At 45.0% G+C, this 13324-nt stretch overlaps 1 protein-coding gene across 7 annotated transcripts in view; it reads left to right on the top strand.

Annotated features, from left to right (window-relative positions):
• USP2 (ubiquitin specific peptidase 2) overlaps window positions 1–13324 on the top strand; it is a 97909-nt gene that overhangs the window by 32205 nt on the left and 52380 nt on the right. For all 7 annotated transcript variants that reach the window (XM_033918469.1, XM_033918467.1, XM_033918465.1 and 4 more), the window contains one exon: window positions 5213–5949. In XM_033918469.1, coding sequence (XP_033774360.1) covers window positions 5254–5949 — 696 coding nt within the window. In that variant the 5' untranslated portion in view covers window positions 5213–5253. The remainder of the gene's footprint in view (window positions 1–5212; window positions 5950–13324) is intronic.

The following is a 13324-nucleotide window of genomic DNA, read 5'->3' as shown; positions in this document are numbered from 1 at the left end:
CTACACACTCACCATCCACTCAAATCTTACAAATTTAACAGTCTACTGCATGCACTTGGTAAGAGGGTCTCCAGTTAGTATGGTTTGTTTTGCTATTAACGCTGCCTTCTTAACAAAACCCTACAGTCCCTTTGGATTTACGGTTCATAGACAACGGCGCGAAAGACAAAAGCGCACGCCGACAATTGAGTGCAGCGCGCGCCGCCACGCCGCTCTAAATTACAGTTTTTAGGGGCTCCGACGGGGGTTTTTGTTGGGGAACCCCCCCAGTTTACTTAATAGACATCGCGCCGGCGTTATGGTGGGTTTGGGGGTTGTAACCCTCCACATTTTACTGTAAACTGAACTTTTTCCCTAAAAACAGGGAAAAAGTGAACCCACACCCCCCACAACGCCCCCACAACGCGGCGTGATGTCTGTTAAGTAAAGTGGGAGGGTTCCCCCCCACGCCCCCCCATCAGAGCACTAAAAACAGTAATTTAGAGCGGCACAGTGGCGCGCGCTGCCAGGCTCAATTGTCTGGGCGCGCCTTTGTCCCGGCGCGCTTTTGACCTGACACCGGATTTACATGAGTTTAGATCAAGTTTCAAGTTTATTTAAGATTTCATATACCACCCAATCAGCCTTCTAGGCGGTGTACAATGCCATAAAAACATGTATCGACTAAAAAACATATTTAAGATAACAGCACATCATTAAAAACAATAATAGTTCTTAAAAACATTTAAAAACAAACAGGAACAAAAGGGAAAAGGGCTAGAACTACAATGATCAAGTAGAGAGAAACACATATAGGGAAGAAAACAAAAGGAAGGGTGGCAAAAAATAAAATAAAACTATGTAAAAGCATCAAAACTCCTAGGAACCCTGCTGTCAAAGTACAACTGAACATTGATTGCCTTAACAACACTCTGGCTGGTCAGAAAAGGAGCAGGCCATGTACAATTGTAGCTTTATTGATTACTTCAGCTCTCAGGTTTTATACACACACTCCATGAAAACCCAGCTTGGAAAAGAGACGGCTGAGGGGAGATGTGATTGAAGTCTACCAAATCCTGAGTGGAACTGAACGGGTACAAATGGATCGATTTTTCACTCCGTCAAAAATTACCAAGTCTAGGGGACACTCGATGAAGTTACAGGGAAATACTTTTAAAACCAATAGGAGGAAATTTTTTTTTTTTTTTTCACTCAGCGAATAGTTAAGTTCTGGAACGCATTGCCAGAGGTTGTGGTACGAGCGGGTGGCATAGCTGGTTTTAAGAAAGGTTTGGACAATTTCCCGGAGGAAAAATCCATAGTCTGTTATTGAGAAAGACACGGGGGAAGCCACTGCTTGCCCTGGATCGGTAGCATGGAATGTTGCCACTCTTTGGGTTTTTGCCAGGTACTAGTGACCTGGATTGGCCACCGTGAAAATGGGCTGCTGGGCTTGATGGACCATTGGTCTGACCCAGTAAGACTATTCTTATGTTCTTGTCGGAGATAAAGTTTTTATCTGTTTGGCGAAACATGGCCCTGTCGGTTGCATGTATAAAACCTGGAGCTGGTCATATTCTAAGCACTTTGTTGGCACTTTCTGAAACCTGGTTTTCTGGATTTTTGTTTTCCTTGTTTCAATTATTGCAGCTGAAGAGAGAGTGAGACAGCGTAGACGCACGTAGCGAATGATATAGACCAGTGGTTCTCAACCCTGTCCTGGGTCCAGTTGGGTATTCAGGATGGCCCTAATGAATATGCATAAGACATATTTGCATCCCTGTTTCCTCCTTTATTTGCAAGTCTCTCATGCATATTCATTAGGGATATTCTGAAAACCCAACTGGCTGGGGGTTCCTCAGGACAGGGTTGAGAACCACTGGCCTATATCATCTTCTATATGCGTCCACACTGTTTGTTCCATGTCCTTTCCAGGAAAGTTCATTTTATTCATTTTTTTTTTCTAGGCATCTGTTCGTTACTGGAGTTGTATCTTTGAGAGCAGCACTCTTTTCCTGATAGTGCTTGCACAATTATTAGCAAACGAAAAAAAACACAAAATACTGTATTGTGTGTGTTCTGCTTGTTTTTGTGTGTTAATGGCATGCAATGATGGGATATGCCATTGTAAAAGACAGCCCATCCCTGAATTGTTATCCTGCCTTAATATGCAACCCATGGGTTCAGCCCATGACATCCATCATTTGTGATTCTGATCTAGTTTTCATGCATGCAAAGAGTTTTGTCATCAGCTTGAGTTCTTTGTTGGGGGCTCAGATCGGAGGTTCATAGGCAACCCCTCGAAAGACAAAGGCGCGCGCCGACAACTGAGCGCAAGACGGAGGCGCGCGCCGAAGAAAATTACAGTTTTTAGGGGCTCCGACGGGGGGTTTTGTTGGGGAGCCCCCCCCCCCAGTTTACTTAATAGAGATCGCGCCGGCGTTGTGGGGTGTTTGGGGGGTTGTAAGCCTCCACATTTTACTGTAAACTTAACTTTTTCCCTAAAAACAGGGAAAAAGTGAAGTTTTCAGTAAAATGTGGGGGGTTACAACCCCCCACACCCCCACAACGCGGCGCGATCTCTATTAAGTAAAGTGAGGGGTTCTCCCTCCCAAGCCCCCCCCCTGTCGGAGCCGTAAAAACAGTAATTTTCTGCGGCGCACACCTCCGCGCTGCGCTCAATTGTCTGCGCGCGCCTTTGTCCCAGCATGCTTTTGACCTGACACCCAGATGGGACGATGCAAGTTTTTTGGGGGTTTTTTTTTATTTCAGAATTAGAATTATCTGCCACTAAGGTAAATATAGATTGAAAAAACCTGCTTTTATCTCCAGCAATTAATGAGCCAAGGAATGTGATGACAGGAAGAGAAATTATGCAATCTGTCCAATTGTGAATATCACGTCCTAGTGCTAAGCTTTTACATAACATCCATCCTCTCCTTCCTGCGTTATCAGCGGGAGAGTTACTCATAAAACTCTTCAGCGGTATTCAGGTTAATAGTCAGCAGTTGCAGTGGGTGCAGCGAGGCAAGGATGAACTGCATTGGTTGGCCGAGCTGTGTGTGGCAGTCTCGGGAGTGAAAGGGCAGGGGGGGGGTGCTGCTCTGGGGGTACTTTAGGGCAGTGTTTCTCAACTCGGTCCTGGAGTACCCCCTTGACGGTCAGCTTTTCAGGATATCCACACTGGCTACCTGTTGCACATCGCATTTTATTTAAAATATGTTTACTCACTTTTAAATCATTAATATTTCAAACCCCCGCCTTTATTTTTAGAGTTTTAATTCCTTATACTACTTCCAGAACACTGAGATCACAGGATCAACATTTATTGGCCATTCCCTCACTGAGAGTCGTTAATACGAGGCGTCATACTATTTTTTCAGTGACTGCTCCTCAGTCTTGGAATGATCTCCCACTCTATATAAGAGAAGAAAAGAATTTAGACAAATTCAAGACTAAGCTTAAAAGTTTCCTTTTTAATGATGCTTTTAGTGAATAAATGATTCTTCAATCTATCTTTATCTTATATTTCTTCTTCTTCATGTTTGTCTTCCCTCCTAATGTTTTTACCTTTAAATATTAAATTTAATACAGATTGTAACCTTTAAATAATTTTCCTGTTGTTTCTACATTGTATTTACTTTTTTTTTTTTTTTTTGAAACACTGTATGTCTATGTAATATGTTACCCATGTCTTTAGATATTTTTAACCATTTTGTACATCGCCTAGATAGAATGTAGAATAGGCGATTAATCAAACTATATAATAAACTTGGAAACTTGGAATATACATAAACTTGATTTGCATACACTGCCTCCATTATATGCAAACTTCTTTCATGCCTATTCACTGTGGATGTCCTGAAAACCTGGCTGGCAAGGGGGTACTCCAGGACCGAGTTGAGACTGCTTTAGGGTATTAGTCGATGAGGCGCTTTCTTTTAGGTCTTGACATTCCAGAACCGCAGTTGATGAACTCTTTAGTGTATCTTATACGTATTCATGTATATGTGACATTTTAATGTCAAAGTAGTTGTCCTAAATGTCTTTTACCTTTTCCACACATTTGTTAATATGCCCCTCTCCCCCCTTTTACGAAGCCGCGTTAAGGTTTTTTTAATCACCAGCCGTGGTGGTATTAGCTCCGACGCTCATAGAGTTTCCGAGTGTAGACACTAATACTGCTGGGGCCGGAGTTTAAAAAAAAGCCTAACTCAGCTTCGTAAAAGGGGGGATGGTAAATGTTAATACCAAAAGATTAGATTTTTTTTTTTTTTTTGCTGTGAAATAAAATATTTATAGCGCTGTTACTTATTTTTGCAGAGCTCCCAGTTGAACTTCCTTCCCAGACTTTTGGTAGCCCTATTTTATAGATCCCAGTGTTTTTGTAGTATCTGTGGTCTGGTCTCTGCTTTTTGAGATCAGCACTGGGGATGCCAGAATAGATCAGAAAGGGCTGGGGAAGAGGGAAGCCTGGACCAGCCTTGAGTCTCTTTCTGGAAATTAGGTCACCTGACAGGTTTGCCTTTGAGTGTTTTTGGTTGTATGAGCTATTGCAGTGTTTCTAATGTGAGTAAACCGTGGCATAAAATTTTATGAGCTGCCGAGGAAATAGCATATTACCATTGAACAGGAACTGGGCATCGAGATTATTGGCGATGTAATAAGGTTTTAAAGGACTCTCAGCCAGATAAAACTGGTTTGTGCTATGCAGTATTGGAGACTGTGAGTTCAAACTTCTTTTATTCACAGGTGAACTCTTATCTGATACTGGTGCGACCTCAGTATCTGTACTAGGGCCTGTTTTAGACATGCTGGGGCTCAGGGCAGAAATTAGGGAGGGGGCCCCCAAAGCCCTCTGGCACCTTATGCCTTCTTCAGCTTCAGAGAGGCCTGGGGGCCTAGGGCAGGGGTAGGCGATTCCAGTCCTCGAGAGCCATAGCCAGGTCAGGTTTTCAGGATATCTACAATGAATATGCATGAGATAGATTTGCATCTCAAGGAGGCAGTGCATGTAAATCCATCTCATACATATTCATTGTGGATATCCTGAAAACCTGACCTGGCTCCGGCTCTCAAGGACCGGAATTGCCTACCCCTGGCTTAGGGCAATTGCCCTATTTACTCCCTCTTAATGCCTGCCTCGATTTGAACCTGAACTGTGGTATGTGGATGACCTTTTGGTTCCCCAACACTAACAGTGATTTCTGTCTCTTTTTTTTTTTTTTTGCAGCTGATGCTTCTCATGGCTCGCTCTGACTCCCAGATTGCAGTATGTCTCAGATCTCATCTAAGCGCTGTACAGACCCACCCTACACCAAGAGCAATTATGGCAGTTACTCCCCATACACCTCCAACCTCACCTCCTCTTATCTTGATCGCGAGAAACTTGGCTACAAGTCTGGTATCACCAGCAGCTACTTAGGGAACACGTCCAAGCTCGTCCATTACTATACATCCTCCTCCGAGCAAGACCGGGGGCGAGCACTCCCTCGAGTGGACATTGGCAAACGGAGTGAAAGCTTAGGCCGAGCAAAAGTCCCAACCAGCAACCTGAGCGGGGGATCATATCCCTACAGCTATGCAGGGACTTCCAGCTACCATACAAGCTACCTACAAGCCAATCCCTCCCCGGTGGTGTCACTGAACCGGCGGAAATCTTCCAGCCAGGTGGACCTTGCTGATAGCATGGCCGGTCTCCACACCAATGACTCCTACTACACCGTAGCCTCCAGGAGCCCTCTTCTCAACCGCTCTAGAGTGGATATGGACAACTTGCAGGGAGCTTACAAGAGCACACACAAGAGTGACTATAATGAGGTATACAATAAGAAAAGCAGCAACAGCTACAGTTTCCCACGCAGCTCCATCCAGGACTCCTCCACTCCTGTTTTAAAATCCAGCCATCGCTTCAGCTACTCCTGGGAGAGGACAGACAAGCAGACAGCCTCTCCAGCTAAAGAGAGCCTGGTGAGTACTGATGTGTCTCAACTTCCTGAGATAGGAAGGGAGGAGTGGGACATTTATGGCACATCGGGGCAAATTCTATAAACGGCATCCCGATTGTTGGCGGCCTACTGCTGCCTAACCAGCCAATTGGGATGCATGTTAAAAAAAAAAAAAAAAATCCCGAGGCAGGCAGCCTACATTGTAGGCACCTCCGGAAGCCTAGGGAGGTGTGTAGGCCCGCCTAAGTTCACCTAAGGTTAGGTGTGGGCGTGGCTTCACCCAGAAGTGGGCTTAGGCGACCTTAGGCGGGCCTAGGCAACCCTATGTACCTCCCTAGGCCTGAGGTAGGCACCTGAAATGTAGGCCAGCAAAACACTGGCCTAAATTTCAAGCAGACACGGCCAAAATCCCCCTTCATTGCCACAAACATCACAGGCAGGAGGGATGCCCAATCCCTCCTGCCAGACACCCCCCCTCGCAAACATTGCCGGCAGGAGGGATGTCCAGTCCTTTCTGCCAGACACCCCCCCAAAGATCACCAGCAGGAGGGATGCCCAGTCCCTCCTGCCAGACACCTCCCACCCTCTGTCGGAAACCCTCCTCCTAAAGATCTTCGGCAGGAGGGATGCACAATCCCTCCTGCCAGAACCCACCCCCACCCTATAAAGTAGCCCACCCAGCCCACCTGGAACCCCCCCCAACTTATGGTGATGGCTGGTTGGAAACATCCTTCCTGCCTCCAGTCGGCTGGCCTGCCTTCACTCAAATGTTGGGCCTGCCCCTTCCCAGTGCATTGTGGGATGCACCATGGAGGAGCTTTAGGCCCTGATTGGCCCAGGCACTTAAAGCCTCTCCCGTAAGAGGGGCTTTAGGCTCCTGGGCCAACTGGAATCTTAAGCCCCTCTCGCAGTGCATTCTGGGATGCACTGTGAGTGGCCTAAGATTTCGATTGGCCACATCCCTTAGGCTACCCCCCCATGGGAGTAGTCTAAGGTATCTGGTCAATCAGAATCAGGCCACTCCCAGTGCATCCCAGAATGCACTGAGAGAGGGCCTAAAATTCCGTTGGCCAGGCGCCTCCTACGGGAGGCCAATCAGGGCCCAAGGCCCCTCCCCATTGCATCCCACAATGCACTGGAAAGGAGCAGGCCCGCCATTCAAGTGAAAGCAGGTCAGCAGGCTGGAGGCGGAAAGGATGCCTCCGGCTGGCCATTACCATAAGATAGTGAGGGCTCCGGGTGGACTTTGGAGGGGGTTGGGGGTGATGTTTGCAGCGATGGGGTGGGCCTAGCAGGAGGAAGTCTTCACAGGGGGAGGGGGGGGACGGATTGTCCCAGCTGCTAAACTTATCGCAGCAGGGAGATCCCTTGCCGCGATAAACTCAGCGGCAACCCATTTCTCTAATCGGTGCCTTTGACTTGAATGCCAGTTAGCGAATCGTGGTGTTAGGCAGGCTTAGGTGTCTGTCTTTGAGGACAGACGCGATTCTATATAGTCCACCCATTTGCGATTCTCAAAAGCTGCTTAGGCAGCTTCTGAGACCGAGCACCCTATATAGAATCCGAGCCTATATGTCCAGCAGTCTCAGAATGCTATAAAGACATACATTCTATAAAGTGTATGTGGGGGGGAGGGGGGGCTGTTTTTAGGCTGCAAGAAGGCACTTATTAGGAGCCTATTCTTAAAGGTAAGTAGGCACATGGTATCTGAAAAAAAACAGGTCCCCTTACATAGTTTCGAGCTAAATGCTGAGCTACCGACCCTATTACTATAGGCAGTTCGGCATCTAACTTGCGCTGCTCGGCAGCGCAGCTTGAAAAAAGAGGGGGGGAGGATTGTTGGCAAATGCATTGCACTGTACGCCTTATTTTGTTTCAGAAATTTAATGGCAACTTTTATCTTCACTAAACGCCGTTTTGCTAAAACAGATCTTAGTGATCACTTCCTGAATGGCATCACATTGAAAACAGGAATATCACCCTTCTCATATACCACTGACACTGAGCCTTATAATCTCAGTTCTGCAGGGATTTTGCACAAGGACAGCCCCTAATCCTGCTCGTTGACAAGAGAGATCTTCTACTTGCCATTTGGGGGAGAAATTAAGCCCAACAGTAGTTATATGGAGCAAGAAAAGCTGTTTTATCTCTCTCAAGGGGGAAAAGAAAATACATAGAAATTTCCTTCTATTTCTGAGCTGGAGTGAAACAGATAACAGGTTCAGAACCTTAGCTGGAATAGGAAGCTGTGGGTTGAGCCGGCTCACTGCAGTGCATTCTGAGACTGATGGCTTTATCTTCCTCCCATAGGGAACATAGTACCACAAGCCTGAAATGCTTTGTAATAGAACTTAAGAAAAGAAGAGACTGGCCAGTTCCTGCTTGAGGATGTGCATTTTGTCTGGTAACACTTCTTGAGGAATTAATAACTTGCACTTGAGTTCCATGGCAGCATCGTTCTATCATCTCCAGCAGCATAAGGTCAATAGGTGATTCCAGATCATCTGAGCATGCTGTGGCTAGACCGGTTATTCTCCTCCTTGTAAGGCTTTTTATGTTATATAACTGTTCTTGTCCCTAGAGGAACAGGTTGGGTACTAGGTGTCAACATTTCTCTTGGTGTCTTGTTGCCATTTATGATGAAAGATGTTGTCATGCAAACCACTTGACCACATGGAGGAGCTGAATGTGCTGAGGGTTAACTGTTTAAGTGGAAGAGGGGAGAATTATGTCTTTCCAAGTTTATTTATATTTGATATAGTGTCCATTGTTCAAACTTATGAGTGGGTTACAACATCTGTGTTAGTAAGAGATCTAGCAGGGAGGAAGGCAGGGTAGGTGAGAGAAGGAACTTGATAGGACAGTGGGATGGGGGAAGGGCTAAAACTGTTTCCACACATCCTTTGTCAGTCTCCCAGATTCCTTTGTATTTGCCGTCTGTGACCATAAACGATACAGAAGTTGTCCCCTTTCTCAGCCTTGTAAGTGGCAAAGTCTCTCTCTCTCTGTTCTGCGGTGTTCTGCACATGCTGTCTCCTCCCCCTCTTCCTCTCATCCCCTCCCCCACACCATCACTATGTCTGTTCAAGAAGGATGGAAAGGAAAAAAATGCAGCCGCAGCCACATTCTTTATGAAAGAGACTTTCTCCTACTTGTTGATTCTAGGAGCAGCTCTTAGTACTGGCAGTATAATTAATTCTTCTATTTCAAGCTTAGAGGCCTGAACTTTCTGCTTTGTTTCCTTTCTTTGTGTGCCTTGGAGATCCTGATTTAGGACTTCCTGAACCTCAAGGCTGCGTCCTGCTGTCTGTGTATGAATGGCAAACGGTGCATTCAGAAAATGCCCAATGTACTCCTGTTAACATGCATACCTACCTAGGATTACCATATGGCTCCAGAAAAAGGAGGACAAATTGAGACATCCGGGTTTTACTTCCATTGAAAACAATGGAAGTAAGGAGGAGAGGTTTTATTTCCGTTGATAGCGATCAAAGTAAAACCCGGATGTCTCAGTCCGTCCTTTTTTTTCTGGAGCCATATGATAACCGTACACCTAGGGTTACCATATTTCAGGCCGCAAAACCCCAGACACATCGCCCTGCCCTGTTCAGCCTCCGGCCCTGCCCCGCCCCAACCCAGCCCCATTCTACCTTCGGCTCCACCCCAGCCCCTCCCAGTTAAGCCTCTAGTTCCACTCCCACAAACCTCCTCTCGTCTTGTTCGACAAGCTCCAGCCGCGTCTGGAGAGCCTGGAGCAAGCGAGGGTGTGTGTGACGCATGCTCAGAGGCCCTCCAGATGCGGACGAAGCTCAGACAAACTGCCGGGTTTTGGAAGGTCTGTTCGGGCACCCGAACAGTCCTCTAAAAAGAGGATTTGTCTGGGTTTTCCCCGGACATCTTATAACCCAACGTACACTTACCCCCAGATTGTATATATGGAACCCAAAATTGTGCACTGACTCAAGATGTGAGCTCAATTGAATTGGCTAAGGAGGCCAATAATTGATTCTAATTGGTAGTAATCGGTACCAATTTGGAATTGGGCGCACATTTTGCTAGGTGCTACTCTATAACAATATGCACCCAAATCCCATAGTGTGCAATCTAAAAGGGGCCATAGCCATGGGAGGTGCATGGGTGGGTCATGGGTGTTCCTAAAATTGGGTGCTGGGAATTACTGGTTTCGTCAGTGCCCAAAATGGGCACTCAGTTTTGTTCTATAATGGGTGCTCATCTTTGAGCACCCATTATAAAATAACATTGAGTTCCAATGTTGAGCCCCATTTATTGAATTCCAAAGTTATTGAGCCCCATTTATTGAGTTCCAATGTTATTGAGCGCCATTTATTGAATTTTGCCCCCCCCTCCCAATGTATATGTACATAGCAGCAGAAGTTCAGTCACCCAACCTGTATATTTGCATCTTTTCTATACTGCATGCTATTCAAAATATGATCAATGCAGTTTATAAGCAATTGAAATAAGCATAAAACATAAACATATATAATTAAAGCATACCATAACTGGAGTTACTGGATGGTGAGAACCGTTCTTGATTTCTGTTGGCTGGGTAAAAGAGAGGGGCTTTAAAAATAGGGGGGGAGGAAGATGCCTGGTGGATGATAAGAACAAAGACTCACTGGAGAGAGGAGAAAGGAGGGGATGAATTAGGATAGGGGAATGGGGGAAGGGAGGAAAGCATTCTGAAAGAATCTGGAATGTTTTTAGTCATGAATCACAGACACAATGCAAATGTTTGTGGTTCAAGAATTGAGTTGTAATTTGGTTCATTTCTCTGATAAGGAGATTCCAAATTAAAATATACCATGAAAACATATCTCATATGCATATCTCTAGGCATATGTGCTTATCTCATACATGTAAACCCATGTGTATTTCACATACACGGTGTATTTGAACCCAGTAAGTCAGTGGGGACTGGTACATACCCTTCCTTGGTATTTTCTGTGCCAAAATGGGAGCTGGGGCTGTAAATCTCAGATGTGACATGTCACATCGATTTGCCATTGGTTCTGTCTGTGATGCTGGCTGCTCAGGTGCCAGGATCTGGTTTTTTCAGGATGACTCTCTCCTCTCTGTGGAACACACTGTACAGGGCTCATATGTTACTGTACTTCTGAGAATTGGCTCGGATATCTTTCATGTGACTCCGTGTTTACTGCTGTGACTCTTGCCAGTGTCTCTGTCCTTGCAGTAGGAGGTGGGTTTTATGCCTTCAGGGTATGTCTTTAGCACTGGTTAAGCAGCTCATAGCCCGGGCCAGGGGGCCTGTAAGAGGAGGTCCAGCAGGTGGGTAGGAAGAGGGAGAAATTCTGGTTTGCAAACCACCTCATTTCCGTCCTAGTAGCAAGGTCACACTATCTACTTTCAGGAGTCCTGGAGCACCCGTACCAATGAGAATTGAATCTCTGTGGACACTTTCACCGAGTGTCTTACTGTTACATTTATTGAGCACCTTCGAATGTACTTTTGACCAACGTGCACAAGAAGGTGACACGAAGGGCTCCTTTTACTAAGCTGCGCTAGCGTTTTTTGCGCGCGCTGAAGATTAGCGCTCTAATCCCCGCGCTACGCGGAAAATACTAAAGCCAGCACTATGGAAGCACTAGCGTATAGTGCACGCGGCAATATAGCGCTAGCGCAGCTTAGTAAAAGTCTCTGGGTTATGGGGTAGCGTATGAAAATTAGTGGCTTAATGGTAGCATGCAGCATTTATTTGTTTCATTTATTTAAAATTATTTATAATCCATGGAAGCTGATAGATGTCAGGGAAATTTAGGCACAGAAGGGGGAAGGAATTGTGGATTTAGCTCATTTCCTTTTCAGTTGTAGCTCAGGTACAACAGGTAATTTCTTCTTCCCCAGAGGGCTTGCAACCTACATTTGTACCTGAAAAAAATGGAGGGTACAAAATGGAGATCGCAAGGACCACAGTGGGATTTGAACCCCGACTTCCCTGATTCTGAATCCACTGTACTAGCCATTAGTTTACTTTCCCACTGCTCATGGCAATGTAATAAGATAGTGGATGACAGGAAATAAAGATCGATGTGGCCCTTGCAGTCTGCCCAGCAAAGTGGTTAGGGTTGTACATACCGCACAGTGCAGGTTACTTTCCCTGCAAACTTTTAGAAGATTTTCTAAAGTCATCGCACAGCTGTTTTCAGCTGAAGTACTCTGCTCCATGTTTGGTTTCCATCCTCATGCTTTAGTGATTCTCTGTGTGTAGCCCATTCCTTTTGGAATTCCAACACCGTTTTTGACTCCACCCTCTCTTTGAGGAGGGTATTCCAGGCATCCATCACCCTTTCTGTGAAGAAATATTTCCTGAGGTTTTTTATTCTGCCTCCTTTTTGCTTCATATCATGTTCAGTAATTCTAGAGCTTCCCCTCGTTTAGAAAAGCTCAGTAATACCTTTCAAGTACCTATTTAAAGGTCTGAATCATTATTTATTTATTTTAAAATAATGTCTTACCTGCTTAATCCTAAGCAGTTTACAAAATACAGACATAATCATAATTTGACATACAAAAATTAAAACAAATAAAGCATAATGTATCTAAGATTCATTTCAACCAGTACTATAATCCAGTCAGCTAAAATCCTCCACAAACAGAGCTGTTTTCAATTCCTTCTTAAATTTCTGAATATCAAGGAACAACCTTAATGGTCTAGTCAAATTATCTCCTCTGAACCTCCTCTAGAGTATACATATCAAGGACCTCCAGTTATTTCTCATATGTCTCCAATGGAGATCTCTTTGCCAGTTTGGTCACTTTCTTTTGCTCCATCCTCTTTATATCTTTAGTGCGATATGGACTCCAGAACTAAACGCAGTACCCACAGAGAGGCTTCATCGACAACCTCTACAGCAGTGGTCTCAAACTCAAACCCTTTGCAGGGCCACATTTTGGATTTGTAGGTACTTGGAGGGCCTCAGAAAAAAAATAGTTAATGTCTTATTAAAGAAATGACAATTTTGCATGAGGTAAAACTCTTTAGAGTTTATAAATCTTTCCTTTTGGCTAAATCTTAATAATAATATTGTAACTTATAGCTAAAGAGACATATGATCAAGAAACTGTTTTATTTTACTTTTGTGATTATGATAAACATACCGAGGGCCTCAGAATAGTACCTGGCGGGCCGCTACGGGCCCCTGGGCCATGAGTTTGAGACCACTGCTCTACAGGGTCATTAGGACTACCTTCTTTGTGCTGGATATGCCTCTTTCCAACCTTAATGTGAAACCAGCCAAGACACTCATAATACATGATATTATTGAAGGTACAACTGAGGCTTGTATATATCTTTCCAACCTGGACAGCTGTGGTTCTTTGTCCCATTCTGAGAAAGAGATTAAAGAAAGAGGCAA

The sequence above is a fragment of the Geotrypetes seraphini genome, chromosome 13 (assembly GCF_902459505.1).
Source record: "Geotrypetes seraphini chromosome 13, aGeoSer1.1, whole genome shotgun sequence".
In the NCBI taxonomy this organism is placed as follows: Eukaryota; Metazoa; Chordata; class Amphibia; order Gymnophiona; family Dermophiidae; genus Geotrypetes; species Geotrypetes seraphini.
The sequence above is the reverse complement of the archived record's forward strand: the minus strand, read 5'-3'. Positions and strand labels throughout refer to the sequence as shown.